The sequence below is a fragment of the Harpia harpyja genome, chromosome 13 (assembly GCF_026419915.1).
Source record: "Harpia harpyja isolate bHarHar1 chromosome 13, bHarHar1 primary haplotype, whole genome shotgun sequence".
In the NCBI taxonomy this organism is placed as follows: domain Eukaryota; kingdom Metazoa; phylum Chordata; class Aves; order Accipitriformes; family Accipitridae; genus Harpia; species Harpia harpyja.
In genome coordinates this window covers 12,917,932-12,935,018 of record NC_068952.1, presented here as the reverse complement: position 1 = coordinate 12,935,018, position 17,087 = coordinate 12,917,932, and the positions used below count along the sequence as shown (strand labels likewise).

Genomic DNA, 17,087 nt, shown 5'->3' with positions numbered 1-17,087 from the left:
CCAAAATATGATTTATTTTGTAGATACCTATGTTAAGTTAACACTGTTGAACTCGATGGGGCAAGAGATGTCCAAATGCAAAACTTCAATCCGCCGAGGGCAGCCAAATCCAGTATATAAAGAAACCTTCGTTTTCCAAGTGGCACTGTTTCAGCTTTCAGATGTGACGCTCATACTGTCTGTATATAATAAGCGCAGCATGAAACGAAAAGAGATGATAGGGTGGATTTCCTTAGGTCTCAACAGCTCAGGAGAAGATGAACTCAATCACTGGACTGAAATGAAAGAATCTAAAGGACAGCAAGTATGTAGATGGCATACTTTACTAGAATCATAATGGACAGTACAAAGTGCAGTCATGGTTTTAAGGGAGTTTGGTCTCTCAAGAAGATGATCATCCCCAGTCACAATCAACAGATTTGTTGTGGAAGTAAAAAACGAAAATTGAGGTCAACATTCCGTTGTAAAGAACGCACAACATGCAAATGGCGGGATTTAATATATAATCTTCACTTAGTGTCAGACACTTCCTTAGTGTCAGAGAAGCCTTGCTGTACACAGATATGTTAGCGGTCTCTCCCCCATCCACCTGATGCTGTATTTGTTTGGGTTTGTTTTGTGGTTTTCAATTTAGAAACATTTTATGTAAGGTTCTCCAAATTAATGTAAGCTCCTCCTTGTGTACTTTTTGTATTGCTCTAATACTGTAGCTTCTGACCTGCCTGCATTCAGATTAAAGGTCAATAATTTGCACTTTGAGAAAAAGTTAATGATCTGTAGAGCAAAAGAAAAAAAAACCACCGGTGGAGAACACTTAGTAATATAGCTAATATGTATATACTGTTGTTTTACACTGAGTTTCTTTCCAGGAGCCTAGTACAAGTAAGTTTTCATTTTTTGATATGCAGTTGGTTTGAAAAATACTAGCATTTGGGCATCGGGTGAACCTTGACATCAAACTAATGTTTCTTCAATCTGTGACAGGAACGAGCTCTATATATGGCATAAATTGGGTTTTTCCCTCTTGCCTGTACTTCTGCCTAATCCAAAGAGACCAGATCATTAGTTTGGTCCCTTCCAAATCTCCTTAGACAGGTTGTACTGTAGAACTATGTAACTTTCTGTTGAAAGCACTTCCTGTATTCATGTATTCCAATGTAGGAAGCTCATAGAGCACGACTTTACTAAAATATATTTTCATTAAACAAATTGATACGAATTTATTTAAAATATCAGCAGTTGGAAGTTAGGTTGAAAGACTGTGAAGGAAGTGGAAGCAGTTGAACTACTCCGAATGAATGTGAAATACTGTGGCTTTGGTTGAAATAGGTATCTGTTGGAGTCTCTTCTGAGCTGTTTTAGGGATTACCGTATGCTGTTGTTTGGAAGTAGAGAGCAGACCAGGAGTTTTTACCTTTCTTCTTGCAGAAGAGAACATCACTAAGTTATTTTTCTAGTGATTTGCCAGCAATTGAATGAATGTTCACACCCAAAATAGAAGTTTGCTTTGCTTACATTCAAGTTGGGAAACACAGCTTTCTAATGACACAATTGAGAAGCCACAGTATCACAAGAAAGTTTGCCATCAGATAAACATTCATGGCTTCCACCGAAATTAAGGAAATATCTGTGCTTCTGAGATTCCTATTTGTCCCAAATACTTTAACTGGAATCGCGCTAGTTTACTGACTGCTGAATCTAATTCATATTACTGAAATTGTGGATTATTGAGGAAACATATTTTTGAAAAGCTTCCCAATTCAAATATTCTTTTTGCCTCTAATTATAAGTTTCATTTACTTTTAATTGTTGCTATCTGGAAAGCAAGCAGTTTTTTTCTTACAAATGATTGTGATGTCTTACTAACATAGGACTTCACTGACTGTTGTATCACTTGGTGGGTTGAATAGTGACGTTTGGGGTTTTGTTGAGAGAATTAGTGGTAGTCTAGAGCATTCTCATTAGGACAAATGTTTTTCTCTTGAATTTATTTATAATACTTGTGAACAGTTCTGGCTTTAGGGTATACAGACAGTCAAGTACAGTGGGATTGGAGACAGTGAGTATGCTATAATAAAGATATTTCACATGGTTCTCAAATTCTCACACTATTTAACAATTTCATTAAGTCCTTTTTAAATGATATTGTAATTCCACTTCTTGGTTTATTTGGTGTCATTTGAGGGGTTTATTTGCAGAGCCAGGCTTTCAGTTTTTTATTGATTTAAAGATTTAAAATGTTATTACAGGCCTTTTTTTTTTTTTTTCTGGTATTGTGCTGCTGCTTCACTTACAGAAGCTTTATTTACTAAATACAAATTATACAAAAACTTTCTTTAAACAGGAATGGTCTTGCAGTAATACAATACAGGTTGTCTCTTTCAGTCCTTTTTGTTGTGAAATGTAATATTGAGTGTAGAATTTAATAAAAAATCAACATTAATTTTATATGCATAAGGAAAATGCTCAGATTTTCCCAATCCTTTCAGCTTTCCATATAATAGAAACACTGACTTAGAAGCTGTTCAAAAGGAATTTTTCAATGGATGTGGAAGTGTTTTTACTCATTCTGTTTGCGGATATTTGGATGCTCTTTCCTAAAGCTGAAAGTTTTCTCTTGATGGTTGTCTCTTTGTACAGGTTTTGCTTTATAAAATAAGGTACAGTATTTAACAGCAAGAACTGAGCAAATTAATTCCAGTGGAGAATATACTTAACATCACCATCGAACAGATGAAGAAGTCAGTTTGGAAGGTGCAGCAAATAACCTCTTACAGAACCAAACTAAACTAAACTGTGTCATGACTTGGGTTTCTGTTTGTAGGTTCCATTGCTTCAGTTTTACATGAAACCATTCAGATTTCTAAGACACTGAAATCTTAATTTAGACACAGCAGAGTTTTATAGTAGTCTGTGTTGGGCACATTTGGGGAGAGGAATCTCTTTCTAGATCATGTGACTTTTCCCAAGGTGTCCAGATCCAGTCTGTGCTTCACAGAAGCAGGTTTGGCTTACTTGGTTTTGTACTGTAAAAAGGGTGGGAACTGGATGTATAAAGAATGGAAATGAATGTGTCATTTTGAGGCAGTAGAATATGGATTTGCCATGCAAAACCAGTCACACCAATAATTGGATTCACCCTGGGATTTTTATGAATTAGTTGTAGTATCAATAGCTGTCATGTTGTTTTTTCTTCCTAGATCCCATTCTTATGATTTGTTTGTAATTTTGTTTTTTCTTATTGCTTTATGCAAACCTTTACTTTTGTATTTGAAATCTGCCTTTAGATACTGGGGTTTTTTAAACCCTGCATAAGGGCTTATACATACAGTGTGGTTTTGTGCATTCAGTTAGGTCTTAAGCATGGAACAGAATTTCTAAAGAACAAAGTATTGGAAACAAATTAGAGGCATTTGTATTTTCCTCAGAGTTTTTTTATAGCTCTTTGTGTTTACCTTTGTTCAAAAGTACAGTAAGTACTTGGAAGAGTTTATCAAATTACTTTTCTGTGTGCCAATATACCATGTAGAGATTACAGTTCTTGAACTGAATCTGTTTCCTGTCAGTGTAGCCTTAAATAATTATAGAACAGTGATGTTCTTACAGATTCTATTCTTGAAAATATTGCATCCTTTCTGCATATGATCTGTTTGTTTTAATATTTAGAACATTCCACATAGGTCTTCTTGAAGTATTACAAATATGAAAAAGTTGGTTAGTTCCTTTCTGTGGTAAGGGCAAGATGGTGAAGGGCAGTACAGACAAGCATGAAATCACTGCGCATAAGGATGAGAGGTGGTACAGCACCTGCAGGACATCGCTGCCTCCCACATGCATGGAGGCAAGGAGTCAGCACAGCCATACTTCTGTTCCCCGTTCAGCCAGGTGGCACAAGGAAGGAGGATAATACTGGTAAGATGCAAAGCTTGGTCCCCGTGGTGCTGCCTCATGCTCAGGACTTAAGACATCCATGTCATAACCACACTGTGAGGTCTGGCTGCAAAGGCAGAAGTTAGGCAAGGCGTAAGATCTGCTCCTGGAGAAATATGACGTAATTTCTAAATCTGATTGAGATCCTCTAACCTCATTAGTAATTAGATTTCGAAATACGGTGAGCCCTTGGGATGAATATATATGGTCTTACGGGAGCTGAACATTGTTTATCAATTAAGAGAACACTTGAGCTGAAAACAGATTTTATGGCATTTACTGTAGGAGGTATTTTCACCTGTAAATTTTTGCAACCATTCCTGAAGGCACATGCAGTGCCAGCATCAGTACCTTCCTATTTTTCATACCTTTGGAGCAATTTTTTTTTTGTGGTCTAAAATTTGTGTTTGTGTTACTGATTTATTCTCTCTTCTCTCTAACTTGCTCCTGCAAACTCCCCAGCACCCTGAGAAGCTGTCTGTGGCAGTCTCTGGACCTTAGAAGTCACGGGCACTCTGCACCTGTTACAGTAAGGTACTGGTGCAAAATTTCTGGGACCTGTCCAACTTCCTAAGAGTTCTGAAATGCAAACCATCAGTTTTAATGTAGTGAAGCAGAAGAAGAAAACTTTTTTCTTTGAAGGAGACATTTTCATGTAGGAATTGAATACAGATCGCTATTACACATACAAGTTCTAACGAAAAGTCTGCGGTAAAATCAAAGAAAGAGGTTTGAGGGGAAGCCTTTTGGCCTGAGCTGTTCCAACTTGAAACTAACAGCAGAATGCCCTTTCATTTAACTGAGAGTTGTATGGAGCCCTTTACTTACTCATCACACTTTTCTGGAGGGAAAAAAAGCTGTCCTGTTTAAAGCAGTCTTTAAAATTACGGCTTGTCACTTGTAGGGCAGACTGACTTCCTCCTGAAGCTGAATTCTCAGTAACAGCTAAACATCCACTTCATTGTCCCACTGATGTGCATGTCTGCTTGCCATTAATGTTAATGAGAGGAGCCCATGGGCATCAACAGGAGAGTAGGCCTGATCCTGAAAGTATGAAGTGCAATAGGATCAGTAGGTTGGAGCAGTGGTACAGCATGGCACCTGCAACACAATCAAATGTGATTTCAATTATGAATGGAGGTAAAAAACCAAATATCCGGATAGTGTCACAAACTTGTTATTTAATCATCTCTTATTTCCATTTCTTCTTTTCCTCAGCTTCTGAAATATTTTTAAAACTTAATATTAAAAATGTTAAAGCAATCCCCAAACATCTTGATCATTTTAACTGGAACATTCAGCAAAGTTTATTGTTAGAATGAGCCATCAAGAATGTTCTGTATTTTTGGTCTGTTTAACTCAACTGCCAGATTTGTAGTGCATCACAGCTGGATTTCAGACTACTTTGTTCTGATGGTAGTTTTTGAGGGGAAAGTCACAGGAGCGTTTGCTTGTCAGTGAATCAATGCCTGATGAAGAGATGTCATCTGAGAGTGAGAGCATTAAAAAGAGATGGCTTCATGCAGTAGCAGCGACAGTGACTCAGATTCCACTCTTGGAGCCTTGTGGCCCTCAGAGGGCCCTACTCAGAGAAACTGTGACATCTGAATTGCGGGAGTTTATACGTTCAAAGCAGCACCGGTCTGTGTGGGCATTCTGTGGCTTCTAACCTAGTGTATTTTACAGATGTAAGCAGGGCAGATGGTGTTTATTTGCCGAGTGCGAGTAGGGTGAGTACCAACTGCCCCACAGTGACACAGATTAGTTTAGCCTTAAGAACTTATCACTGCCCCTCCTTAAGTTCAAACAGGATTTCTTCCTTTCTGCAGACTATGCAGAAATCTTACGTGTCCAACGTATCTGCTTATATTATGCCTACCTGAATACGGCACAATTATATTAATGCTAGCAAGCTTAATTAATTCAAATGTAACATGGTGTGACTGAATTAATAAATTGGTCTGATACACGCTGGATCAGGTTTTGCTGTGCAGGCTTATGCTGGTATAATATAGAAATCACATCCTTATGCAGAGGAATGTGCCAAGAGTCAGGAAAGTGGGTAGTATTGCTCCTGTAGGAATGAAGACTGGGAAACAGCTATGCCCAGAAAATAGGCAGGGCTAGCCTAATAGCAAGAAGAATTCATTCACTTCCTTGGAAGCATCTACCGGTTGAGCTGGCATAAAGCCTCCAAAAGCTGCCTGTCTCTGAGGACCCTACTCAGGAGAGCAGAAACAGTAATACCATACCACTGAAGGAATACCTCATGGACATTCAGAGATGTAGTTGATGTCATCCTTTTTCTCTTATATCTGAGGACAAGAGTTTTGCCCATTCTATCAAGTTTTTTTTTTTTTCCTGTGTTTTGCAAATCCTGTGGATGTTCACTGCATGCTGAGGGTCTAAAGTGGGTTGCTTCATAACTTTTGGTTCATTTCCAAAGCATGAGTTTGAATGAATTTACAGAATTAACCAGAAGCATTATAGCTTTGAGATGTAATCTCTAGGCCATAGTGCAAGCAAGGGGCAGGGCTTTGAACAAGTTTTGATAGTAAATTTTGCAAATGGCTTATTATGACATTTTAAGAAAATTTCTAAGCAGTTGAATGTATTAGGGAATATTTACAAAAAAGGATATAGAGCAATGATCTTTTTTTTACTATACAGCTAGTTTGCTGTCCTTTCCAGCAAACCACAAGGTTCATTAGTGCTCAGTACTGTTTCATTTACAGTAACTGTTTTTAATGTGATTTTCATTACAAAGCGTAACTAGTGAAACCTTTTATTCAATTTTTCCCTTTCTTTGCTTTTTTTAAGGAGAGATTTCTCCTTCTATAGTATATATACTTTCTTACAGAGCTTTCTTACCTATTTTTATATAAGATTATTTAACAATGTAAAATTAAATGCTCTATGAGCAAGCTATATCACTGTTACACAATCTAAAGTGCTAATACAATGACTAAGGGCCTGAACCTACTGCCTTTTACCCAGGTCCTGGTTTAACCACACATCTTTCATGTTGTGTAGTACCTTTCCCTATAAGCAATTCCATCTATTTCTCCAGGATGACTCAGAGATAGGCACTATTAACATGAATAACAGTGGTAAAACTGAGCCTCCTCTCCATTCTTAGCGGGACATCTGTCATGAGTAAGGCTGCTAGCTCTGTCCCAAAAGTATAGTTATAGATTATAGTTCCCTTGATCTTCAGTAATTTTGAACTTGTTTTCTGGTGACTATAAGCTAATAACTGATCTTAGTGAATACAACTATTGAACTGCGCTGTTATCAGCAAGATTATGAAAATGTGTTTCACATTTTAATTCATTCTTTCATTCGGATATAAGAAACTGGATTTGTGAAGCATTATATTGCATAGAGATAGCACACATTCACCACATTTTTAAAAAGTATGAAATATACAGTATGTAGCATTTTCTTGCATACTTTTATACTGCCTGTATGCCACCGATGCAGTCGGTGCCTTCTTTCTTTTGTATAAAACTAACGTAGAGAAACTAAAGTTATGGTGTGTAAGCAATGTCACTGCAACTGGAGAGATGTCTTAACCTGATTATTCCTAGTACAGGAGGTTTCAAATGGCAGTTCAGTTTAACACAATGCATTTCTTTGAATTTGAAGTTTTCCCCTTTCCTTCCTCACCCCCTTTCCAAGAAACCTCCTCATACGACTGTTTATTCTTAATTGATTCCTGTGTCTGATGTAAGTCACATGGTATTAACCAAAGAACCAAGTCTGTTTCTAATTCTTTGGACAAATAATGTTTGGACTTGCTATTACTTAAAGACAGAAATGATGTGCTGGATCTCTTTGAATAAATACAAAATAGGCTTCTGTAAATGTGACTCACAGCCGAGAACTCAAGATACCTCTTTTCTGACTGGTTGTGCATTGTTGTTATCAGTAGCAAAGTGTTTGAGTTGTATTTCTTTGTGCATTTTAATCAAAATCCCATCACAAGCAAAAATATGGCAGTGCTGTCCAGTTAGCTTGTTTTACCCATTTTATACCTATAACTGAAGTGTGCAACTTTGGGAACAGATTTGGCTTTTCTGTGTCTGAAGTTCTGATATTATATAATTGTCTAGTGTATGCTGGTCTTACAGAAACCGACTCATGCTGCATTGTATGTACATTTCCTACCAGTATCCCTTCATTGTGTAATTTATGTAATATAACACAGTTTTCAACTACTGTTCCAACTTGAAATTCCTTAAATTTCAGTGCATGTATAGCCTTAAACATTTAAGACACCAAGCACAGTTTTAATGGGAATAGGTTATATTTGCAAGTCCTGTTTGGCACAGAACTCAGAGAATTATTTTTATATATCAATCAAAGATTGTAGAAAATGGCTATATTGCAGTCATGTTATCAACCATGCTCCTACTTATATGCATTTTAAAAAAAGCATTTTTACTAAAGTTTTTAGAGGTGAAATATCAGTGCTCATTTCCTTTCTTGAATTTGCTTATTTTGTTTTCATACTTTCATTTCTGTACAGAACCTTGGAGCCCCTAGCTCATGTCCGTGACTGAATTTACCCCTATTTTCAGAATTCCTTGAGCTGCTTTTCTTTTCTCTACGTTTTTAAGTTGAATAAGCAGTAATTAAAATTCTCTAAAATTTTTTTTTTTACATTTTGACAGTAACATAATTAGAGCAAATGACTGTTTGCAACTGTTTATGCAGCTTATTAAAGTCTTAGGACTTTGAAACTGTCATTATAATCCAGATGAAGACATATGTTTCATGGCATTTCAGTCCACAGCAGGTGAAGACGGGAGTTCTGGCGACGAATGTGCAGATCTGCATATTGGGTGTCAGATTGTAAATCCCCAGAGGGGTTTATAATTAAGTGTCACATTGTATCTACAGTATCTCCAGTTGTGTGTTGTCAGATACTTATTTTGTTTTCTTTATTATTACCTAGCAAAAACCTACTTTTATCATTTTGTGCTACTGTATATTAATCTTGAGGGTTTCCAGTATGCAAGGTTAGTTTAACGTTGTCAGTTCTCTTTTTGTAAAAAAAGCTGGACTTCCAGCATACGCATCCCATTACACATCCCCTGATTTTGGGGAGAGGCAGAATGCCACCAGCTGTTTTTAGTTATATTTACCTGTACAGCACGGGTAACTATAATCCCATGTTAGTTTGCTTAAAACATGCTATAGTATGTTTTCAAATCATGGATCTGTCACAACATTAAAATAGTCATTTTGCATATCTGAAGCTTTGCAGCCGTGATTTTGTATTTTGTTTGCTCTATTTGTATTGATTACTCTGTGAAATGTATTTTTGTCAGTTTGAGGACTGGAATGGGTATCCTTTGGTTATTTCAAAGTATTTTCTGTACATGGAATCAGCTTTTTGCATGTGAACTTAATGGCTGGAAAGTACTCAAAAAAAAAAGGAAAAATCACTTTTAAAACCGGTTGTTGTCACTTTACTTTGGAATTCATTAGATCGTAAACAAATGTAATAGACTTCACTGTTTAGAAGATAGTAAGGCTTGGTCAACCATTTGAACTGCTGTCTGTGTTAAAAAGAAAAACTTTTTTATCTTGGCAAGCTAACTAATCCTAGCCCTTGGACACTTTTTGGCTCCGTTTCCAAATTTCCTAAGTTTCCCCAGTTCTCTTTCTGTTCCTCACAGTCTTTGTTGATGTCATAAATCTTCTACTTAGAGAATTTTAAATTAACCAGTGTGATAATGTTCTGACAAATATGATGTGTATACAGGCAAATAAAGACACACTCAGGTGATCGTTCTGATTGACTTTATACAGTTTTCTTCTGGGGTCATCTGCGATTCCCTCTGCTTCTTTGTCGCACATATATTTCTCAGAAAAGGTCTCATCTAACATATTTATGCTTCACTTCCACTTTCTAAGGAATAAGTAGGCTGAATAATTGAGATTTGATTTAAACATGAAAGAACACTTTCTGTAAGTAACAGTTACAATTTTTACTATGACCCAGCTTAGATCTTCTATATTATCCTCTAATGATTTTTGTGGTACATATTAGAAAAAAAGCTTTCTGGGCTCTCAGGGCAGCTCTGCTTTAAGATGTACATTTTAATACATATTAGCATACATGAAAAAAAGAATTGTTACAACAATTAAGGCATGTTTTTCCTATCCTAAAGGTAGGAAGACTTAGTATAAAAAGCTTGTCTCATTTCTTCCCATTTCTGCAGATGAAAGGAGCATAGCCCAGTGACTTTCACCAGATGAAAGTAGAGAGAGGGGTACATTTCTTTGCTATACGATCCTGATCATCTGGACCCATCCTCATCATCTGTGCAAATCCTAGGACTTCTGCAGATAAGATAACATGGTACTTGCTGCTGTTAAGGCTGGCATTTTCAAAAGGCTATACACTTAAAAATAACTTGTCGTTCCATATGGAGACTGATACATATTTGGTACTTGAGAAATTTCGAGAGGAGCACTTAAGTTGTGTCCACCAAATTCTTTAGAAGATGTCATCAATCATCAAGATTTCATACCATTTTGTCTATCAGAAAAAAAAAAAAAAAACCACAAATGTTTTTCTCCAGATTATGAGATCTATTAAAAAGTGATAATATGAACTATTAGATATTTGTTTAAAAACTGAGGATTTATGAAGCTGTGAAAACATGGCAGAATAAGTGAAATAGGTACATTATCTGTAGGGCGATAGTTGTTCACCATTTATGAACAGCCATTTTCTACTCAAAGACCACAGAAAAGAGTTAATATACATGGGAGTCAAATTCAGCTTTCAACTGCATGTGTGGCACCTTTCAGTCACCCATGTTTCATGCATGTAGCTGAGCAGTGTTACATGTAATGCTCATAGTTGTTAAATAGTTTGTTGTGCAACAGTAATTGCTTCAGACAGGTAGAGCCCAGTTACATCACTTCTATGCAGATACATCTTCACCTGTCAAAGGTTTTCTCTGAATAGTTGTCTTCATGTGGCAAATTCCACATTAGGTAGTATTTAAAATCACTTTGAAGTCAGTAGTTAATTGTTTCCAAAAACTCCTGTGGGTAAGGGCTATTTAGCATTTTTCCTGCTGAAATTTGTAGCATGCATTTTCTTTCTCTAGTATTTTTGTTTTTACAGTCCAGCAGAGCAGTTCTAATTTAGTGTTTGATTCATATTAGACATTTCATTTTACTCGTAAATTACTCTACTTCCCCAAAATTAATGAGACCACTACTAAGGCATTTTGTTACCTGCTAATCATTTTGTGTAGCTACATTTCAGCATAGGGATTTGAAAGAAGAAATTTGCTCTTGTATCACCATTAAGAATAGTAAGGATAGAAGGAAGCAAAAAATGCAGAAATGAAATAAAGTCTTATCAAGTAAGATCATGCAACAAATCAGCTGTGCTTTAGATAAATGATTTATTATTAAATTCAAAACCTAATAGGTTTGTGTGTTCTGAGTGTAGTTTACACTGATTTGTTTTCTACTTAATTAGAAGCCTTACATTTAATCTTATTAATAATGAAAATCCTCTTGTCAAATTGTAAGAGCATGTTGAACTAAGATGTGTATTTTAGAGGTAGAATAAAATCTCCCTTCATAGCCTTTCATATTATTTCATTGCATTATGAAAAAATGACATTCTGCTTTTAATTTTGCTAGTGGGAAATAAGAAAACTTCAAATCATCTTTCATTCTTGGTTGAGAAAGTCCTGATTTCAAGAACTGCAATGAAGGTAGTTCCATTTCTGTAGCCCACTGTTTACAATTAAAGGTTAACTGCAAAGAGAAATTCAGAATATCAGGCCACCCCAGCTTTATAAATGTAATGAATAAAAGTATAAAAGATAATGGTCAGTAATCAAAGCTTAAGTTACATCCTGTCATATCAGTTCTTGTTGCAGTAGTTCAACAGTTCAGAAGGGGAGCAGGCTTAAACACACCAAAGGAGAGCACGTTTGTATCCACTTGTTTATTAGTGTTAAGTACACATTTTCCATGACATCACAGCATTTTCATCTGCCTATGCAGAGACTTAAAGTACCAATAGACTAAAATGTCAGTCACACAAGCCTTTGCTAATTAATGCCTTCACCAGAAAATGTCTGGCATTCTTAGGAAACCAGGGAGATACAGAACATAGAGATCATTCATATTTATATATTTAAAAAAAAAAAAGAGCAGGAAAAAGAAAAAGCTATCTAATCAGCTATTTTAAAAAGCTCCAAATCAATCAGCTAGGCTAAAGGTCATGAAAACATAGCTAGATCTAAGGAAGACTCAGTGGTATATCATCGCACAAGCTTGTTGCATTTTCCTGAGACAGTATAAAACACTCTGGAGCACCCGGGCCAGGCCAATAGCCTAAGTAATAGCATTAACCATTCAGCTTTCACCATCTGTTATGCATACAGCCAAGCCGACAGTTGGGACGAAGCCGCTCTGTATGTTTCGTTATTTCTAAGCACATGGAAAGTTCTTAACTGAACTTCTCCACAGAAGGCTTGCCAGCGAATACAAACTACTGTCATTGACGGCACCGGTGTATATTGTACAGTAGTAGCATTGATTGGGAAATGGCAATCGGGCTGTTTCCAGACTCTTGAGCATACCTGTTAATAAAGCGAGGCAAGGGTGTGGTGGTATTTATTGGTTTAAGCATGGGACTGGGAATCAGGAATACCCTCTAATTCCATGTTTGATGCAGGCTGGCTTTGTAGCCTTAGCTGATTTACTTGGCCCTTATTGGCAAAATACCCATTTTCTTCCCTGTCGTTGGTATATCCAGGCAGTAAATGACCTGTCATACTATTAAATTAATCAGTGAAACTGATGCACATCTTTCCTTCTGTTGAAAGGCAGTATGAAATACTTTCTCTAAAGCATTACTGTGTAGGAATTGCTGCATGTGGTATTATATTCAGACGAATGCTTTTCTGCTTATGCTCAAACATGCCAAATATGTATGTATGCTGAATACCTTAGTTAGGCAGTCGTCTTGTGATTCTTGCTATCAACATGAGTCACTGAAGGATCAGGATAAAGCCTAAGAAGATTTTTTTAAAAGTTTTCAGTGGGATCAGTTCCCCAGCGTGACTGAATTAGAGCCTAAACAAGTGCCAGTGCCAGCGCAAGGAGGGGAGTGGAAGCGCACAGCTGGAGCTGTGCTGTCCTTTCCCTGGCAATCCACACTTAGGTCAGCTAAATCTGATGCTGAAACCACTACCTGAGAAAACTGTTATGAATATGGGGGCATTTTACATTGCTGACTCCTGCCTGTGAGGAATCTATCCAACCACTTCTCATCTTATTTTGAAAAAATCTTGTAAAAATTGTAGCAAGTGAAATCCATAGGGGCAGGCAGTAACGAATCTAAATACTTTCAAAACACCATAGAGAGTCATTTTGATAGGACAGAAATTGCTGCTTGGTTCTGGTATAATGCATCCTTTCAAAAAAATCAATTAGAATACATATAGCAACATCATCATTTAAAATTCTGTACATTTAATACAGTTGATGTTGTTTTGGGGGTTTTCCTAAACCACCACCACCACCACCAATCCCTCTTTTTTTTTTTTTCCTCCTTCCACCCCCACAACACTTGTCGCACAGCAGGACCTATGGGACCTCAAGGACATAGGTTGCCCTTGTTATCTGACACAAGAGCCGCTGTAGAAGGATTGTCACTGTCGGTGCTTGGACCCCAGGGAGCCCTTTGAGAGGAAGGGTGCTGGTGCGTGACTGATGTGGGAGCACCAGCACCACTAGGAAGCTGAGAGCGAGAATTGCTGAAGGTAATTTGAAAGCAGGTGTTTCCAGACAATCTGTAAAGATCCAAGGATGCTGGTACCCAAGCCGCTGCACATCTCGCACGCAGATTTGCTCCTCCCCTTCCTTCTTGGCTTTTCCATGGAACGGGGTGATCCACCCTTAGGCAAGCATTTCACTGCCAGAAATATTTCAAGGAATTGTTCTTCTCTGAGTGCATATCCCACCCTCTCTAATTAGGCATAATATTTCACTGAAAGCTTTCTCAAAAGGTAGACATGCGGCATAAGCTCTATTACGTCAACAGCCTGAAATACACAATACAATTAAGCTGTTCATTGTCATTCTGGGCAATCCAAATTAAGCATCCCCAGTAAATGCTGCAATCAAAAGAACAAAAGCTGTAAAATGATTCAATGAATTTATAGTCCATGTAACCACTGGATGACAAACATTTCTGCCTTGTACAAAAAGTAGAAATGTTGTTGTTTATGTGAGGGGTGGATCTGAAAAAACATTAACACATCATGGTGGTCTGCAGTTAGATCTTCAGCCTTTGCTTGTATCCACTAAGCCTATTTGTCAGTGGATTTCTCAGCGAGTCGTTGCACAGGATCTTACCTGGTTTATTTTCTGGATACAATGTGGAGCTATGCTTTTCACTTTAATATTTCCTCTTGTAAGTGGATATTGAAACATTTAACAAATACTAATTGCAGTATATAGTCCTGTGTCAAGTGAGTGATATTCTTAACCTACCCCTGAAATGAGCCAGTTTGAAGATGATGCCTAGAAAGCTCTTGGCAGTTCAAGCCACTGCTGCTCACCAGTTTAAGGGAGGAGTCAATACATCAATCCTAATTTAATGGGAGAATTTTCAGGTAGACAGTAATTGAGTTGGAATTTGGCCAAAGCCTGGAGGTTAAAGAACCTACTCTCATGAAATGTATTAGAGGATCTTTAATGAATGCAAACAATTGAGATCACGGTTTCACCTCTTCTGCGAGGGATAGCAGAAAATGCTTGTTTCCCTCCAGAAATACTATCTGCCTGTAATCAGGCTGGGGCATTGAAAAAATATGCCACCTTCTGAAACACCAGAACCAACCGTTTTCTCATCAACAGAGATTTCAATGTGTTGACCTGTAGGAGGAGTAGCTGGCTCATGTATTTTAGTAATAACCTTCACATCAATACTGAGAAGTAGCCACTAAGCAAGTAAAGAAATCCTTAACTAAACTGAATCGACTTACATTGAATTCAACTAAGTTGGGTTTTTTCCCCTTTTTTTTGTGACAAAAATCCTGCTGATTTGCAGAACAATTTCAAACAAGTTTATTAAGCTCTTCAGATAGACTGGACAAGAGGAAGGTCTCCCAACTTGCTGCTTTCCATAGATAGGTATTTCCATATCCATCAGTTCTTTTGGATTTCTTATACTTATTTATTTCTAAATATAGCTAATGGTTGGAAAAAGAAGCATGCCTGGAGGAGTCCTTGGCAGCATAAAAATGAAGGAAAATTGATGCTTTATAGATACTAGAATTGTTTGCATTTGAAGCTCTCTGGGTGAAAAGAAGTGTCAGCCTCCTGAAGCCCAAAATGTAAGTTACTGTATGCACAGAGATGATTACATTTTGTTATTTTAAACCACCTTTAGTGCATGATACTTTATTAGCTGAAATAGAAGTCCCTTTAAAAGAAATAGCCTTTAAAATGCATATGAAGATATTTACTTCAGAGATTAAAAAAAAATATACATCAAACCTTATATGAGTGCTTAAATCCTTCAATATGGAATTTGAAATGTGTATGCATTCTACTGCCTTCCACCAGGACAGCCCCAGACCAGCAATGATAGGTAACTAGCTTGGTTGCTTTCATTGATGAGAATGAGTAAGGAGCATATCCATTCATTTAGGTTTTGTAACGCTATCTGTTAAAGCTAAATTCTTGCTAAACTAGCAGAGCTAATGGTTTGCTTGTCTGTTCTTTAACTATGCGTTTACTTTTGGTTTTAACCTCATAGTGGGTGTGTAGTTCCTAGCACACAGACACAGAAGGACCTGACATACCAAGTATTATTACATACTCAGGAATTATTAAAAGTCTTAACATTTACACCTGTGTGTGGAGTTGCTAAAGTGGTACTAAGTGAATCAGACTTAGGCTAACCAGTACCCTGCTGCAGAGTGTAGTGGCCCTGAGAGTGAACCCCAATTCTAAAATCTGCATTCAAACTTATATATTTAACTTTGGGCTTTTATTAAAGTGATTACTTCCTTTGTACAAGTATACTTGGAAACATAATATGTGTTCCTTATTACCTGGATCAGATTTTGGAAGACAAAATTAACTATATTTGAAAACACACACAGTATGTAAACTGAATAAGACAATTTTAGTGCTCTGCCCGAGATTCCCTGCATTCCCCTAATGCTTTCCTCTCCAGCCTCCATACTTAGAAACAAATAGAGAGCAAAACCTGGGTGAGTGGTTAATTCCTTCAAGATGACATGGACTTGGAATCCAACTAAATAATATTCTTGCTTTTATATTTGATTTTGGTTTGGATTATTTAAGGATATTTATCCTTCTCTCTTGGAATAATTTTGCTTTTGGAATAATTTCAGACAACAAACAGTCTACTTTTAACTTACTATGACCCACTCTGGCTCCCAGAATAATTTCTCTTACCAATTTATTTCTCAATCATTGGCTATGCTTTGCTGTTTTTTAACTCCTTTTGTGCCCCTCAGATTAGGAATTGCTGCCGAGATATTTTTCTTGAGGACCTTTTATTTCTGATTTACTGTGTTTCTCTGAGTAAAGAAATTGCTCTCATTGCTGTAAAGTAGTGGGAAGCTGCTAATGCTTTTTGAGAGCAGAACCACACGCAGGAGGCTCATATAATTTACTTTGTAATTGAATGGTACATTTCTCAGCATCCAGATTTTTAGCTGTTGGGATTTCTTTTTTAAGATGATATATCCTTCACAGGTTGCAATGTACTCCCATTAAAGACAACTGGGGTGTATTTCCCTAGCTCATAATAATAAATTGCTCGAGCAGACTCGCCAGCAAATCGCCCTTCCAGCTCTGCGTAATCCTCCGGGAACCTTGTGCAAACTTCTCCCAGGCTGTAACAGAAACTTGGCACCTTGCGTCTGGCTGTCCTCAAGTTGGGCTGGTGCCTCTCAGAGCTGCACCCCCCGACGTTGCTGCAAGCTTGTTTTTGTCTTTGGACTGATTGGATCTTTCTTCTTGGGGCCAGGTTCTGCCAGCTTTATTCAGGCTGAGTAGTCCCACTGCGCTCAGTGAAACTATTCATGGAGTGAGGTGAGTTTGAGGAACTGTTAAATGGGAGC

At 37.3% G+C, this 17,087-nt stretch overlaps 1 protein-coding gene across 5 annotated transcripts in view; it reads left to right on the top strand.

Annotated features, from left to right (window-relative positions):
• Window positions 1-9,736, top strand: part of SYT14 (synaptotagmin 14) — a 93,290-nt gene extending 83,554 nt beyond the window's left edge. For all 5 annotated transcript variants that reach the window (XM_052806204.1, XM_052806203.1, XM_052806202.1 and 2 more), the window contains one exon: window positions 24-9,736. In XM_052806204.1, coding sequence (XP_052662164.1) covers window positions 24-337 — 314 coding nt within the window. In that variant the 3' untranslated portion in view covers window positions 338-9,736. The remainder of the gene's footprint in view (window positions 1-23) is intronic.
• The last annotated feature ends 7,351 nt before the right edge of the window (window positions 9,737-17,087 follow it).